Source organism: Pipistrellus kuhlii, unplaced genomic scaffold, assembly GCF_014108245.1.
Source record: "Pipistrellus kuhlii isolate mPipKuh1 unplaced genomic scaffold, mPipKuh1.p scaffold_m20_p_2, whole genome shotgun sequence".
Lineage (NCBI taxonomy): Eukaryota > Metazoa > Chordata > Mammalia > Chiroptera > Vespertilionidae > Pipistrellus > Pipistrellus kuhlii.
In genome coordinates, this window is record NW_023425515.1 from 178667879 (window position 1) to 178681768 (window position 13890).

The 13890-nt window shown below is 51.6% G+C and overlaps 1 protein-coding gene across 7 annotated transcripts in view; it reads right to left on the bottom strand.

Annotated features, from left to right (window-relative positions):
- The window catches only part of PTPRU (protein tyrosine phosphatase receptor type U), a 77531-nt gene that overhangs the window by 44477 nt on the left and 19164 nt on the right, over positions 1 to 13890 (bottom strand). For all 7 annotated transcript variants that reach the window (XM_036448012.2, XM_036448010.2, XM_036448008.2 and 4 more), the window contains exons 3-8: positions 11903 to 12174; positions 11390 to 11471; positions 11166 to 11281; positions 10676 to 10850; positions 9826 to 10119; positions 122 to 430 (exon numbers count right to left, since the gene is read on the bottom strand). In XM_036448012.2, the coding sequence (XP_036303905.1) occupies positions 122 to 430; positions 9826 to 10119; positions 10676 to 10850; positions 11166 to 11281; positions 11390 to 11471; positions 11903 to 12174 (1248 nt within the window). The remainder of the gene's footprint in view (positions 1 to 121; positions 431 to 9825; positions 10120 to 10675; positions 10851 to 11165; positions 11282 to 11389; positions 11472 to 11902; positions 12175 to 13890) is intronic.

Here is a 13890-nt window from a genome sequence, read left to right on the forward strand (position 1 = left end):
TGTTGTTATAGAGTTGGTTTAATCCTAAACCAAAAAAAATGTCCTATATGCATTCCAGCCTCAGACAGGGGGTGTCTGTAGGAGGCACTGGGGGCCCGGGGACCGGGGCCGGGGTTCTTACCGTCCTCGTCCGTCTGGAAGGTGACCTCCTTGCCCTCTTTGCGCCCCTCAGGGTTCGTGAGCACGAGGCGCACGTGAACATCCCGGTAGGGCAGCAGGTTCTTGATGGTGTAGCGGCTGGCGCCCCGCTCCATCCGCACGCACTCCCGCACCGTCTGGTTGTGGCTGCTGCCCAGGATGTAGTGGTAGCACAGGGACACGGTGTAGGTGTGGCAGCGCGTGACATTGTAGCCCAGTGGCTCCCACTGCAGGGTCAGCTGACGGGCCTGGATCTCCGCGAACGCCAGGCCTTTGGGGGCCCGCATGGGCTCTGGAACCCCAGGAAAGAGAGAAGGCAGAGGCAATGGGGAGAGAAGAGGAAGATAAGTCAGAGAGAAAACATCTCAGTCGGCTGACTGAAATCATCTCTCCTTTGTCCCCTAGAGATCCAGGGACCCCCAGGAAGTAGGAGTGTGTGTTCCGGAGTCAGGTGGGGCCACAGCCACAGCCTGGCTCTGCCTCTTGCAGCTGGCAACCACTGGCTGAGACGCCCCACCTCTCTGAGCCTTAGTTTCCTCAGCTTCAAAATGAGATAATAATAAGCCCTCCCTCTTAGCATGGTTGTGGAGTTTAGGGTCCTGCATGCCAAGTACATGCAACAAAAGCTGATACACAATAGGCCCTATCAACGATTAGCTATACTTTTATTTTAATGACACAGTTCACCTCCTCATTCCTGGACTCCATTAGGCCAATCTGAATCAGCCTATTGCTATATTTTTCTTACGTGATTAAATTCCAAGTTGTTTTGAAACATATGATGCAATACTATTTAGAAATCAGGATGAGAAAGGAAATTAGAGTCAAACAGTTAAATAATGCCAGAGAATGTTGGGGAAACAGAAATGCATGCCATTAAGTCCTGAGAAAGGGGGAGTGGGAGAGGGAGAGATCCTAAATGTAAGATTCAAATTGGGTGGTGAGTTCCCTGGCTGCCAAAGCAAAAAGGGAAATATACGTTATGTAAGGATAATAATAATAATAATGGCAGTTAACATGTACTGGAGGCTTTGTATATGCCAGGCATTGTTTGAGAGCCTTTAAAATGCTTTATTTTGTTTAATCTTCACTTTAACCCAATAGGGAGGTGCTATTATTAGCCCTGTCCTAAAGACATGGAAATGGAGGCAGAGAGATTAAGCAGCTTTCCCACAGTTACATACACAGTAAGTGGTAAAGCTGAGATCTAAACCAGGACAAGCTGGCTCCAGAATCCATTATCTCAAACCACTACCCAGCTCCCTTTTAGGAATTCACCGTCAAAAAAAAAAAAAAAAATTACACCAGGAGAGACAGCTACCCAAACAAGAGGGAGGAATGTGTTACAGCTTCTTGATGATTCTGTGGGACCAGAAAGTTGTCCCCATTTTATAAATTAAAGTCCTGAGGCTTCTCGCCCTGGCTGGCGTGGCTCAGCTGGTTGAGTGTTGTCCCATTGCAGCAAAGGGTTGCTGGTTCACTTCCCAGTCAGACACATGCCAGGCTGTGGGCTCAGTCGCTGATGGGGGTTGTGCAGGAGGCACCCAATCGATGTTCTGCTCTCCCATCAATGTTTTCTCCCCTCTCTCGCTCTCTCCCTCTCCCTTCCTGTCTCTCTAAAAATCTATTTTAAAATCTTTTTATTTTTTTATATATTTTATTGATTTTTTATAGAGAGGAAGGGAGGATAGAGAGTTAGAAACATTGATGAGAGAGAAACATCGATCGGCTGCCTCTTGCACACTCCCTACTGGGGATGTGCCCACAACCAATGTACATGCCCTTGACCGGAATCGAACCTGGGACCCTTCAGTCTGCAGACCGACGCTCCATCCATCGAGCCAAACTGGTTTCGGCTTAAAATCTTTTTAAAAAAAACAAAATAAAAGCAACAATTGAAGCTTCTGAAGTGAAGCCAGGATGGAATCCAGGGGCTCAGCGCCAGGCCTGCGTCGGCATTAACCAGCTGTATGACCTCAGGCAAACCTCGGGGCCTCCGTTTCCTCGCCTGGAAAACGAGCGAAGAGGCCAAGATTGATGACTTGTAAGGATCCTTTTCTCTCTGGCACCCTGGTTCTGTGAAATGTGGTCTCAATACCTCCAAAGTGAGCTTCTGCGAGTACCTGCAAAGTGTCCCGGGTAGAGGACCTCCGGACACGCCTTAGGTAACAGGTGAGGGTACTGCTGCCTGGCCTCTTACAAGGATTCAGTGTGTCCCTGTCATCATTTGTGACATGACTAATGAGCTCGGGATGTCCTTGACAAAGAAGATGCAAAGGGAAACATCACCCCAGGTTGCTCTTGACTCAGACACACGGGGAGGACAGCGTTCGAGGCTGGCCCCAAGGACAGCACCGTAACACTTTCTGTTTCCTCCCTGCACTCTCTTCCTTCCCTGAGCCACAGGCAAACCGCATGTCTTCAGTCATAGACCAGGCCTCCAAAGAGACAGGTCAGCACCTGCCAGGAGCAAGGCCCACCTCTGACTTCTTACAGTCTGGCTCCCTATCCCCGTCCGTCAAGGACATGAAAGAGCTGGCTCCCACTGCTCGCTGCAACCTGCAGGCTGCTGGCTGCAAGCCCACGTCCTGCACTTATATTTTCTTCCCCGTTCCTGGCCCACATAGATTTTCCTAATGTTTTCCTAGGCGGTTTTGTTTGAACCCACCATTCTTACATGTCTGGGGTGGAGGGGGCGGACTCTGTGTATACTCACTCTGCTCTCTTGATCAGAGGTCGTAGCTGTATTCCCTGACTTTCGGGCTCTGGTCCTGGCTGTCCCAAGGCGTCTATGGGAGCCAAAGCACCACGGCTTTATGTGCACTAATGAGAGCAGGTCTTGGTCCCTGCAGCTCAATTCACACCATCCCTACCCCTGGAAGTACCTGCCCCACATTCCTTTCCATCCTCCCTGCTGCCTTTGCCCTCCTGCAGATTCAGAGAAGAGCGTAGGACACTCTGTAAACTGGAGACATGGACTGGGCCGGGACTATGACAAACAGGGCGATGAGCATCCCATCCTAAAAGGGCAGCTGCCGCCCAGCTCCAGGCGGTGTTGCCAGGCAGGACCACAGGCTCAGGGTTGCCAGATCCTCCTTTTTTTTTTTTTTAAAGAGAAGCCAGAAGTTTAGGTTTGTATGTGAAACCTCCAGATTTTTAAGCACTGGCGGCCTGCTCAGGTTCTTTAAGACCACTCTGCAGGGCACAAAATAGCAACCTCTAACTGGAGGATGAAACGTCCACCCTCCCCCAGGGGCGGCTCACTCCGCATCAGCTGTGTCAGCCCCCGCCTACCTCGCCGGACTGAGGGGTCTTTGAAAAGAAAGCTCACTTTTCCCAGCACACACACCCCCCTCTGGGCAGATCCAGAGGCTCAAATAGTTTGTTGACTAGAGACTGATATGTTGATTGAGGGGTGTGAATTCATGAGTCTCTCTGTGTTTCCAAAAACCATCTGGCACCCAGACACACTCTCTTCAGCTGCCAGCACACGTTGGCAAAACAGAGCATGGGGTCCTCAAAGCCCCATCCCGCTGAATTCCACAGGGCTGCAGGCCACTCGGAGATCAAGGGTCAAAATGCACATTAAAACAACGAGGCTAACGGCTCACATCTGTTAAATTAATCCGAATGCGTTTATTTTAATAATGCTAATGCGGGTACAATAACCCTGAGCCATTCAGCTGTTTCTGGTGGAAGGGACTCTGGAATGGGGTCCAGGGCTCCAAATTTCAAACCCTAATCTAACCCTTATTAGTTCTGTAGCTTCAGGCAAGTGACTCAACTCTTTGCATATGGTCCTTGACTGGAAAAAAAAAGAAAAATGAAGATAACACCTACTTTGTGGAGAGCAAGTGTGAGAATTACATAAAATGGGTCAAACTGCCCAGCTCATATTCGAGAACGAATATGTGTGCACTAAGGTGAGGTACTAGTAGCAGTATAAATTAGCACCACCATTTTGTAAAGTGATATATGTTGCCTGGCCATCGTGGCTCAGTGGTTGAGCATCGACCTGTGAGCCAGGAGGTCACGGTTCAATTCCCAGTCAGGGCACATGCCTGGGTTATGGGCTCCGTCCCCAGTGTGGGGTGTGCAGGAAGCAGCTGGTCAATGATTCTCTCTCATCATTGTTATTGAAATCAATAACAATATATTTGCCGAAACCGGTTTGGCTCAGTGGTAGAGCATCGGTCTGCGGACTGAAAGGTCCCAGGTTCAATTCCGGTCAGGGGCATGTACGTTGGTTGCGGGCACATCCCCAGTAGGGGGTGTGCAAGAGGCAGCTGGTTGATGTTTCTCTCTCATCGACGTTTCTAGCTTTCTATCTCTCTCCCTTCCTCTCTGTAAAAAATCAATAAAATATATATTAAAAAAATAATAACAATATATTTCTTAAATTAAAATAAAGCATTATAAGCCAAAGCCCTTTCTTAGACCACTCCTATCTATTTATCCTAAAGGAAACTGGGGAAGGAAATAAAGCATGCTAAGCCCTGTTTCAATGTAGTATTATTTATAATCATAGGAGTCTAGAAACAAATAGTCCAGCAATATGGAGACACTCAACAGAGTTCTACAGCCAATAAACATAATTATAAACAACATAACCCATATAACAACATCAAGCAAAGGAAGCAGAACACAAACGCTTTCTACATCCCAATGACAAGGGTATAAAAATGTGTGCTGTAGACATATGGGCAGAGATTTGAAGAAGGCAGGAAAACTAAAACAGCTGTTGGGCTAGGATGCTGAGATTTAGAGCGATTTTTAAAGATGCCTTCTACTGACATTATATTATTGTTTTTATGGCCAATAATACTGTGGGAGGGGAGTGTCAGGGGGATAGAGGAGATGACAACACAGCTGGCCAACAACAAAGCAACCCCTGGCCCAGGCACCTAAGCAAGAAGGGGGCGGTTATGTCAACAACAAGAAGCATGTAATTTAAAGGGACAGGATGAGCCATATAATTTAAAGGGGCAGGGTGAGCCGTTGGGGTCCTGCCCGAGCTTCCATCCTGGCCAGCCTGTGGGAAGAAGTGTTTAGCAGTACCTGGCACAAAGCGGGCACTCAGCCCACGACGGCAGCTGCTTTGTTGTTGTTTCCAACAGTGGATTGGAAGTCAGTGCGTTCCAACTTTGGTCCTAACTCTACTGTGGACTCACTGTGTAGCTTTGGGTAAGTGACTATATCTCCAAATCTCAATTTACTCGTCTGTAAAATGGGATTAACAGCCGTCACCAGGGAACCTGGTTTCTTTTATATTTTTTATTTCTGAGAGGAAGGGAGAGGGAAAAATAGAAACATCAATGATGAGAAAGAATCACTGATCGGCTGCCTCCTGCACGCCCCCTCACTGGGGATCGAACCCGCAACCCGTGCACGTGCCCTGCCCGGGAATCAAACCACGACCTCCTGGTTCACATCAAAAGTCGATGCTCAACCTCTGAGCCATGCCAGCGGGCGGAAACCTGGTTTGCTAACCCCCCGTGTGATCACCAGCGAGTGCCTGCCCCATCTGTGCACAGAGGGGAGATTCTCCATGGACCCCTAGCTCTGGCTTCGTTTGTTCTGAGTAACTGGCCAGAACTGGCTCTGGCGAGTTCAAAACGCCATAAAATGACTGAGTGCCTCCTGTGAGGTAGGCACTACACCCGGATTTCCCAAGCATTTGCTGCATTTGTGTGCAATTGCCTGCATTGCATTCAACACACTGGAGGGCCCGGGCTCAGGCTTCACAAGTCCTCCCTTCCATCTCCACTTATTTCCTAAAAACCCAAGGACTAAGTCTGGTGTTCTCAGCCTCGGCATTGTCGGCATTATGGACTAGGTAATTCTTTGCTGTGAGGAGCTGTTTGTGCATCGCAGGATGTTTAGCAGCCTCTCTGCTTCCTCCCCGCTTTCATGCCATCAGCACCTCAACCCCAGGTGTGACAACCAATATGTCTCCAGACACTGCCAATGTCTCCTGGGAGACAAATCACCCCTGGCTGGGAACCACCAGCATAGATGACCTCACCCAGTCGCATGGCTTTAAATGCCACCTATGCCACGTCTATACCGACGAAATCCACGTTCGTATCTGCGACCCAAACCACTTCTCTGAATTCCACACTCATAAATCCATCGGCCGGATGGTATCTCCACTGGCCGACTAAATCAACAGCTCCGACACAGGACTCCTGATCTCCGAACCCCCGTCACAGCTGCTACTCCCCAAGTCTGCTCCTTCACAGGAAATGACAACTCCATCCTTCCAGCTGCTCAAACAAAACACCTGGGAGCCACCCCTGACTTCTCTCCCTTCCCTTCTCTCTCGATGCATTTCCAATCCGTCAGCAAGCGCAGTTAGCTCTACCTTCAGCACAAACCCAAACTCTAACCATTTTTCACCACCTCCCCCCTTCCTCCGCCATCTCTCCGTAGCCTCCTCACTGGCCCCTCCTCGGTCCCCTTCCTCTCCCAGAGTCTCTGCTCCAGGAAAGGGCCAGAATCATCCCTTTAAACAAAGCAGGTAAGGGCACTGCTGCTCTCCAGACCCCACAGTGGCTCCCCAGCTCACTCCAAGTGAAATGGCCCTGAGTCCCACATCCCCAATGTGGTCATGACCTTCTCTCCTGCGCTCTCCCCCCACTCACTAGCCTGCAGCCACACTGGTCTCCTTGCCTCTCCTCACACATGCCAAGCATGCTCCAGCCTAGACTGAGCTTACTATTCTCAGTCAGCCTGGAATGCTCCTCCCCCCACCACCACCGGACCACCCTCCCCCCCACCCCACCCCCCACCCCCCACAATGCCTCCAGCTTCCTGCATGGCCCAGTCCTCACCTCCTTCCGGTCTCTGCTAAAATGTCACCTTCTCAGTAAACTAGACTCTTGAGCCTTTTTAAAATAACAGTCCTACCACCACACACACCCCACCCTAGCACTTACTATCATTTGACAAACTATGTATTTCATTGTTTCCTGTCTCCTCCCACCAAAATGTGAGTTCCCCACGCAGAACTCTCATGCTAGTAACCTTTGTCTGTCTCCGTCCCAGTCCTATACCCCTCACAGCTATAATAGTCCTGACACATCATAGGCACTCAATAGCCATTTTCTGAAAGGATCTTCACTCTCTGTATGGTAAAATGATTCCTGTTTTATAAAACAAGGGGACTAAAGTTCCAAGTGGCTAAATAACCTGTCCCAGATCCCTCAGCTAGAAACTAATTCCCACTGGGATACTCCGGCCCACCACCCAAGGATTTCCTCAAATGTAGCATTAAACTGGATTTTAGGTGATTCCCAGATCAGCTTTTAAAAACACAAGAATACGGCCGAAACCGGTTTGGCTCAGTGGTAGAGCGTCGGTCTGCAGACTGAAAGGTCCCAGGTTCCATTCCGATCAAGGGCATGTACCTTGGTTGCAGGAACATCCCCGGTAGGGGGTGTGCAAGAGGCAGCTGGTCAATGTTACTCTCTCGGTAGGGGGTGTGCAAGAGGCAGCTGGTCAATGTTACTCTCTCATTGACATTTCTAGCTCTCTATCTCTCTCCCTTTCTCTCTGTAAAAAAAAAATCAATAAAATATATTAAAAAAAAAAAAAAAAAAACAAGAATACGAATGGCAAAAAAATAAATAAACCTCAACCTAAACCTTGTCCAAAGATTAATTCAAAATGGATCGTGGACTTACCATAAGTGTAAAAAGTAAAATTATTTTAGCCCTAGCCAATTTGTCTCAGGGGATAAAGGATCAGCTTGTGGACCGAAGGGTCTTAGGTTCAATTCCAATCAAGGATTGTGGGCTCTATCCCAGTAGGGGTGTGCAGGAGGCAGCCAATCAGTGATTCTCATCATTGATATTTCTATCTCTCTCTCCCTCTCCCTTCCTCTCTGAAATCAATAAAAATATATTTTTTTTAAAAACCACTATTTTTACACTTTTAAGAGGGAAAAACACCTTGGAGAAAATCTTTGAAATCTAGGGTTAGGCAAGGAGTTCTTAAACTTGACATCAAAAGCACAATTAATAAAAGAAATTTTTCATAAATTGGCCTCATCAAAATGAAAAGTGGTTGTTCTGTGACAAACCAGGTAAAGAGGCTAAACAGACAAGTTAAAAGCTGGGAGAAAAGTATTTCCAAACTACATATCCAACAAAAGGACTAATAAGTGGAATTTGTAAATACTTATCAAAACTCAACAGTAAAATATGAATAATCCACTCGGAAAACGGGCAAAGACATAAACAATCCACGGAAGAGAAATGCAGATGGCAAACAGCACATGAAAAGATGTTCAACATCACCAGGCATCAAGGAAATGCAAATTGAGACCAGGATGGCATATTACTACGCACCTCTCAAAATGGCTAAAATAACAAAAACTATGACACCACCAAATTTTGGCAAGGATGCAGAAAATTGAATCACTCATACATTGCTGGTGAAAATGTAAAATATACAGGCATCCTGGCAGTTTCTGATAAAACTAAATATGCCCTTACCATATGACCCAGCAGTGGAGTCATATGGCATTTATCCCAGAAATAATGAAAGTTTATGTTCATGAAAAACCTATACACAAATGCTCATAGTAGCTTTACTTGTAATAGCCAAAAAGTTGTACCAGTCCAGATGTCCTTCAACCCGTGAAAGGTTAAACAAAATCTGGTATATCCATACCACAGAATACTACTCAGCAATAAAAAAGAATAAACTATTGACATACACAACAACTCAGATGAATCTCCAGGAATTATATTGAACAAAATATACACACACACACACACACAAATGGCAACTAAATACACACACACATACACAAATGGCAACACGTGAAACTGGAGAAGTCTGAATAAGATCTGTGGGTTGTATCCCCGTCAGAATCTTGATTGTGATATTATTCTGCAGTTTGGGGAAATGTTACCATTGCAGGAAATGGGTAGAGTGGATAGGGAATTCTCTCTTTTGTCTGACAACTGCATATAAATCTATAATTATTATAATAAAAAATCCAATTAAAAACAAACGCTTAAATCACAGCGTGAGAAAATTGTTCTGTTCTCAAGTTCTCTTCGGATTAAAAAAGGCTCCTCTGGTGCAGGTGTGCCATCACTCCTAGCAGATGCTGCAGCCTTCAACATGCAAGAACCAGCCTCAGGCTCCAGAGCCCAGACCAGAGACTCCAGCGACAATGTAATAACTCACTTTCATTTGGTGTGAAGCTGTTTATTTTATCTGGGCAACATAATGTCGAATTATGGCCACAGTCTGGAGCCACCAGGCAAGGGTTCCAAAGCAAGTCCCGCCACTTGCTAGCTCTGGGCCAGATACCTAACATCTTTGCACCTCACTGACTTTTCACTCTCTCCCTCTCCCTTCCTCTCTCTCTAAAATTTTTCACTCTCTCTAATTTTTCATCTATAAAACGGATATGAACAGTATTGCTATGAATATTCATTTACAGGTTTTTGGGTGTTGTGAGTTTTAAATCAGTAACAGAGAGAGCGAGCGTGCAATGTGCACGCACATGTGTGTTATGTGTCTGGCACAAAGTGTTAGCTATTATTATCTTTTCCATAACAAGGACTGGGGAGAAATCACGTTTTAGCAGGTTTTAGAAGCACAGATGCAGGCCATACTACCTCTCAGAGTGCGGCCCCCGGCCCTTGCATGCTCGGAGCCCACACTCACCCGCGCACTTGGTGCGGCTGACCAGGGGCGGCCCGGGGCGGCCGGTGCCGCCGTCCCCGGGGCGCGTGAGGAGCACGCTGATCTCGTACTCGGTGTCGGGGTCCAGGTGCCACAGCTTGTAGGTCTGCAGGTTGACAGCGTGCACCTCGGCCCACGGGCCGCGCGCCATGCGGTACTCGATCTCCTTGCGCACGATGGGCCCGTCGCCGATGATGGAGTGGGTGTTGAGCTGGATGATGAGGTAGGTGGGGCCTGCGCGCAGCAGCTGCGGAGGCGCGATGGGCGTGGGGGGCTCTAGAGGACATAGGGTAAAGGATGCTGCTGTGAGGTCCCGGACCCCAGCTCCACGTCCCATCACACCCAGATCCCAAGCGCCCTCTTGCCTCCCCCGCCCCCATTCAATGCCCGGGACCATAAAGGGCACCCCACCCCAAAGTCTGACCCCAGCCTCACCTCTCAGCCCACACCCTCTCCCTCACTCCCCTCGGATGCCCAAGTCCTCGCCTCCAGGAGCGGATCGCAAGCCTATTCGGGTTAACCGTCGGTCCCTATGGCCTGACCCCGTCTTACCGGTTCACACCTTGACCCTATCCCCCCCACACACACCTAAACCCTCCCCTCCTACCCCAGGCCCCGTCCCTCAATCAGACAGACCCCTGCCCGCCCCCTCAATCAGACCCCGCCCCCTCGATCAGACCTTTTCTCTGGAGAGACCCTGCCCCCTCTGCAGGCCCCTTTCCGGTCAGAGCCCGCCCCTGGAGATTCTGTTACCCCGCCCCCCAAACCCTGCCCCACCCCTTACCCCCTCCCCCCTCCCCCTCGGCCCCGCCCTCCGGAGCCGCGCGCTCACCCTTGACGATGAGCTCGGCGAAGTTGGAGACGCCGGCGCCGCGCGGGGCCTGGGACACGCAGCGGTACAGGTCCTGCTCCCCGCGGCCCACGGCGGCCAGCGGGAAGGTGGCCAGGAAGCGCCGGTGGCTGATGTGCCGCACGCCGGCCGCGGGCACCAGCGCCCCGCTCTGCCGCTGCGGAGGGGGGGGGGGGGCCGGGTCAGGGGCGCCGGGGAGGGCGTCCCCATCCCGCTCTGACCCGAAGCGAGGAGAAGTGACTGTCCTGGCCCCACGGGGCCGTCCCCTTCCCTGGGGGCCACGGGGCTGCTGCACCCGGCTCTGCCCAGGCAGGTGCGGGGTGAGGAGAGTTGGCGGTCGCTCTGCCTTTGATGGGCCATGTGCTTGGGAGATCCCGGAGCCGCGCTCTGTCCTGGGGGTGGAGGCACCCGAGGGGGCGGAGAGAGCCAGTGCCCAGAAGTAGTCCCACTGGCCAAGGCCCACCGTCCTCACCTGCAGGAGGAAGTGCTCCGCCTCCGCCGCCCTGCCCGCCGCCATGCACTGGAAGGAGGCGTTCTGGCCGGCGTTGACCTCCACGTCGCCCAGGCGGAAGAAGTGAGGGGCCTTGGCTGCGGGGATATGACACCCGCGGGGTGAGCGGGGCCTGCGCCCCCCTGCAGGCAGGAGCCGAGGCCGCCCGCACCCCTCCCCTGGCGCCCCAGCCGGCTGGGACTCACCGCAGGGATAGCTGAGAAGCAGGATGTCGTCAAGGCCCATGTAGCCCCTGCGGTCCGGAGAGATGAGGGCCTCGAACAGCACCTGAGGGAGGCGGGAGGGTCCCTGTCACACGGACAGGCCGCAGAGCCCCCTTCCAGCTCTGCTCCAGCCCCGGCCTCAAACCTGCAGAGCCAGCTCGTTGTGGGAGGGGGTGTCAGCACTCAGCTAACAAGGCCAAGGCCAGAGGACAGTTACTTTCCAGTAGCAGAACTCTTCCCTGCCAGACGGATTCCCAGTCGGCACAGTTCCAGCTCACTCTTGACCCCAGCTCTGATGTTGAACCCAGACTGAACTGTCACTGAAGAACCCAATGCTGACCATAGACTGACACCTGACCTTGGCCACAGATTGACTCCTGAGGCTGAACACAAACTAATTCCATCCTCGGCCACTCACTTACTCTGGCCTCAAGCTGAGGCCACCTCGCTACCCCCACCCCCAGGCATACGCTGACCACAGACAGCTCAGCCCACCTGATATTCGTTGGGCCAAAAGGTGCTGACAGCCATTTCAGCCTGGTGCCACTGGCGGCCATGGGAGCCAGTCATGTTCCAGACAGCGCTGCCCAGGGGGCCGCCATTGACCCGCACGTAGATACCCAGGGTGCCCGGGCTGTGCCCATCCCGGCTGTACAGGAAGTAGCTGAACTGCACACAGTGGGTGTCATTCTCGCTCAGGCTCTGGAAGATGACATGGGCCCGCTGGCCTGGGGCATGCTGGGAAGCATTGACCATCAAGTAGGAGCCTGGAAAGAGAGGGGGAAGGGTTAGGTGCCGAGGAGACCTGGTGGACCAGGGTCAGGTGGGCACAGAGGAGAAGGCAGGGACAAAGGACCCCAGGAATTTGGACCCACCATGAATCCGGACTTCCGAGTTCTGGATGCAGTCCTGACTCACTGGGTAAGTCCTTTCACCTTCCTACATCTATTTCCCAAAGGAGAGACTTGGAGCAAAAAAAAAAAAAAAAACAACACAGAAACCGGACTTTAACACAGCCCTCTCTCACTCCTCACCACCTGCGATCACAATCCAGGCTCATGCTGATCCAAGGCTTCTGAGCTGTCCTTGGAGGCAGGGCCTATGTCATTCATCTCAGCAGTCAAGAGTCTGGCGCGACAAGCCCTCAAAGGCCACCTCTTCTGAAGTCTGCCCCCGCCCCTACTCCCTCTGTGGGCTTCTCTCGGGCCTTTAGATCATTAATAAAGGTGTGTGTGTTTCCCACCAGCCTATGATGCCTCAGGGTTCCACAGTGTTCCCAGCCCAGGCTCTGAACCCAAGCAGAATGGATGCATAGAACAGATCGAATGAAAAGACTCGAACTTCCCTCCCAGCCCCCACCTCCTGAGTCTAAATTCCTGGGTTGCATTTCTCTTGGTTTGCAGAGAAATGCTGGCTGTCTGCTGGCCCGAATGTAGGGTGAGGGAGTGGGCTGACTCCTCAGGCCCTGGCGGAGAGCTGATGGCTTCCTTTCTGTGGGGAGGAGGCCCCAGCAGCTGCCAACGGGGTGCCCGCAGCCACAGCCACCCAGCGCTGCCTCTTCCTGGGCTTGGCTGCCAGCCAACACAAACTCATTCAGCTCCCATCTCTGGGAAGACTCCCCAGGGACTCCGAGGAGGAGATCTCATTCATCTCTGGGAGCCAGAAGCCTGGGGAGGCTGCTCGGGTTCGGTCCTGGTGGGTAGTAAACAAAACCCCGGGTCCCTACCCCCCCCTCAGGAAGGGGCAGGTCCCAGTCCCCACCAGTCTGTCTTGGCCCACACCCTGGCCTCCAGCTCCTCTCCCTGTGAGCAGCTGTGGGTGTCTTTCTCCCCCTTTCAATCTGACACTTTGTTCTTGTCTCTTCCTTCTGCTAGCTCTTCCTCTCTCTGCCTCCCCCCAGCCTTCTCCCTTACTCCCTTCAGTCCTGTGGCTCTGCTTTCTCTCGCCTGCTCTCTGTCTTTGAATGCAAGTCCTCCTCCTTTCCTTCTCTCTCCCCCTAATACCCTCCCCTCAAAGGAGAGCACGGAGGGAGCAGAGGCCGTGCCCATCTTGCTGACCACTGCATCCCCAGGACACAGCACAAGGCCCATGCCACTTGCTACATTTCTCTTTCTCCTCTCCCACTGGATATATCTGTGTGGGGGAAGGGGAAGGGGAGAAAAGAGGGAGCCCACACAGAGTGGCCAGGACTGTTGAAGGTGAATTCGAATCACCTTGAACCTGAGTGCCAACCATGTACCAGCCTGAGAGTGCGGCCCTGGGGACATGGAGGCAGCCCACACAGTGCCCTTGGGCCCCTTGACGGATCATCGTCACCCAGACCAGACTCTGATACCTGACAGTACAGAGATCACACAGGGACTGAGAGCCCTACAGAGGCAGAGACGAAAGCCCCACGGAGGGCACAGGGGCACAGACGGGGAGGCAGGGAGGCCTCCAGGAGGCAACGCCAATGATAAGAGATGAGGATTTGGAGGCTGCCC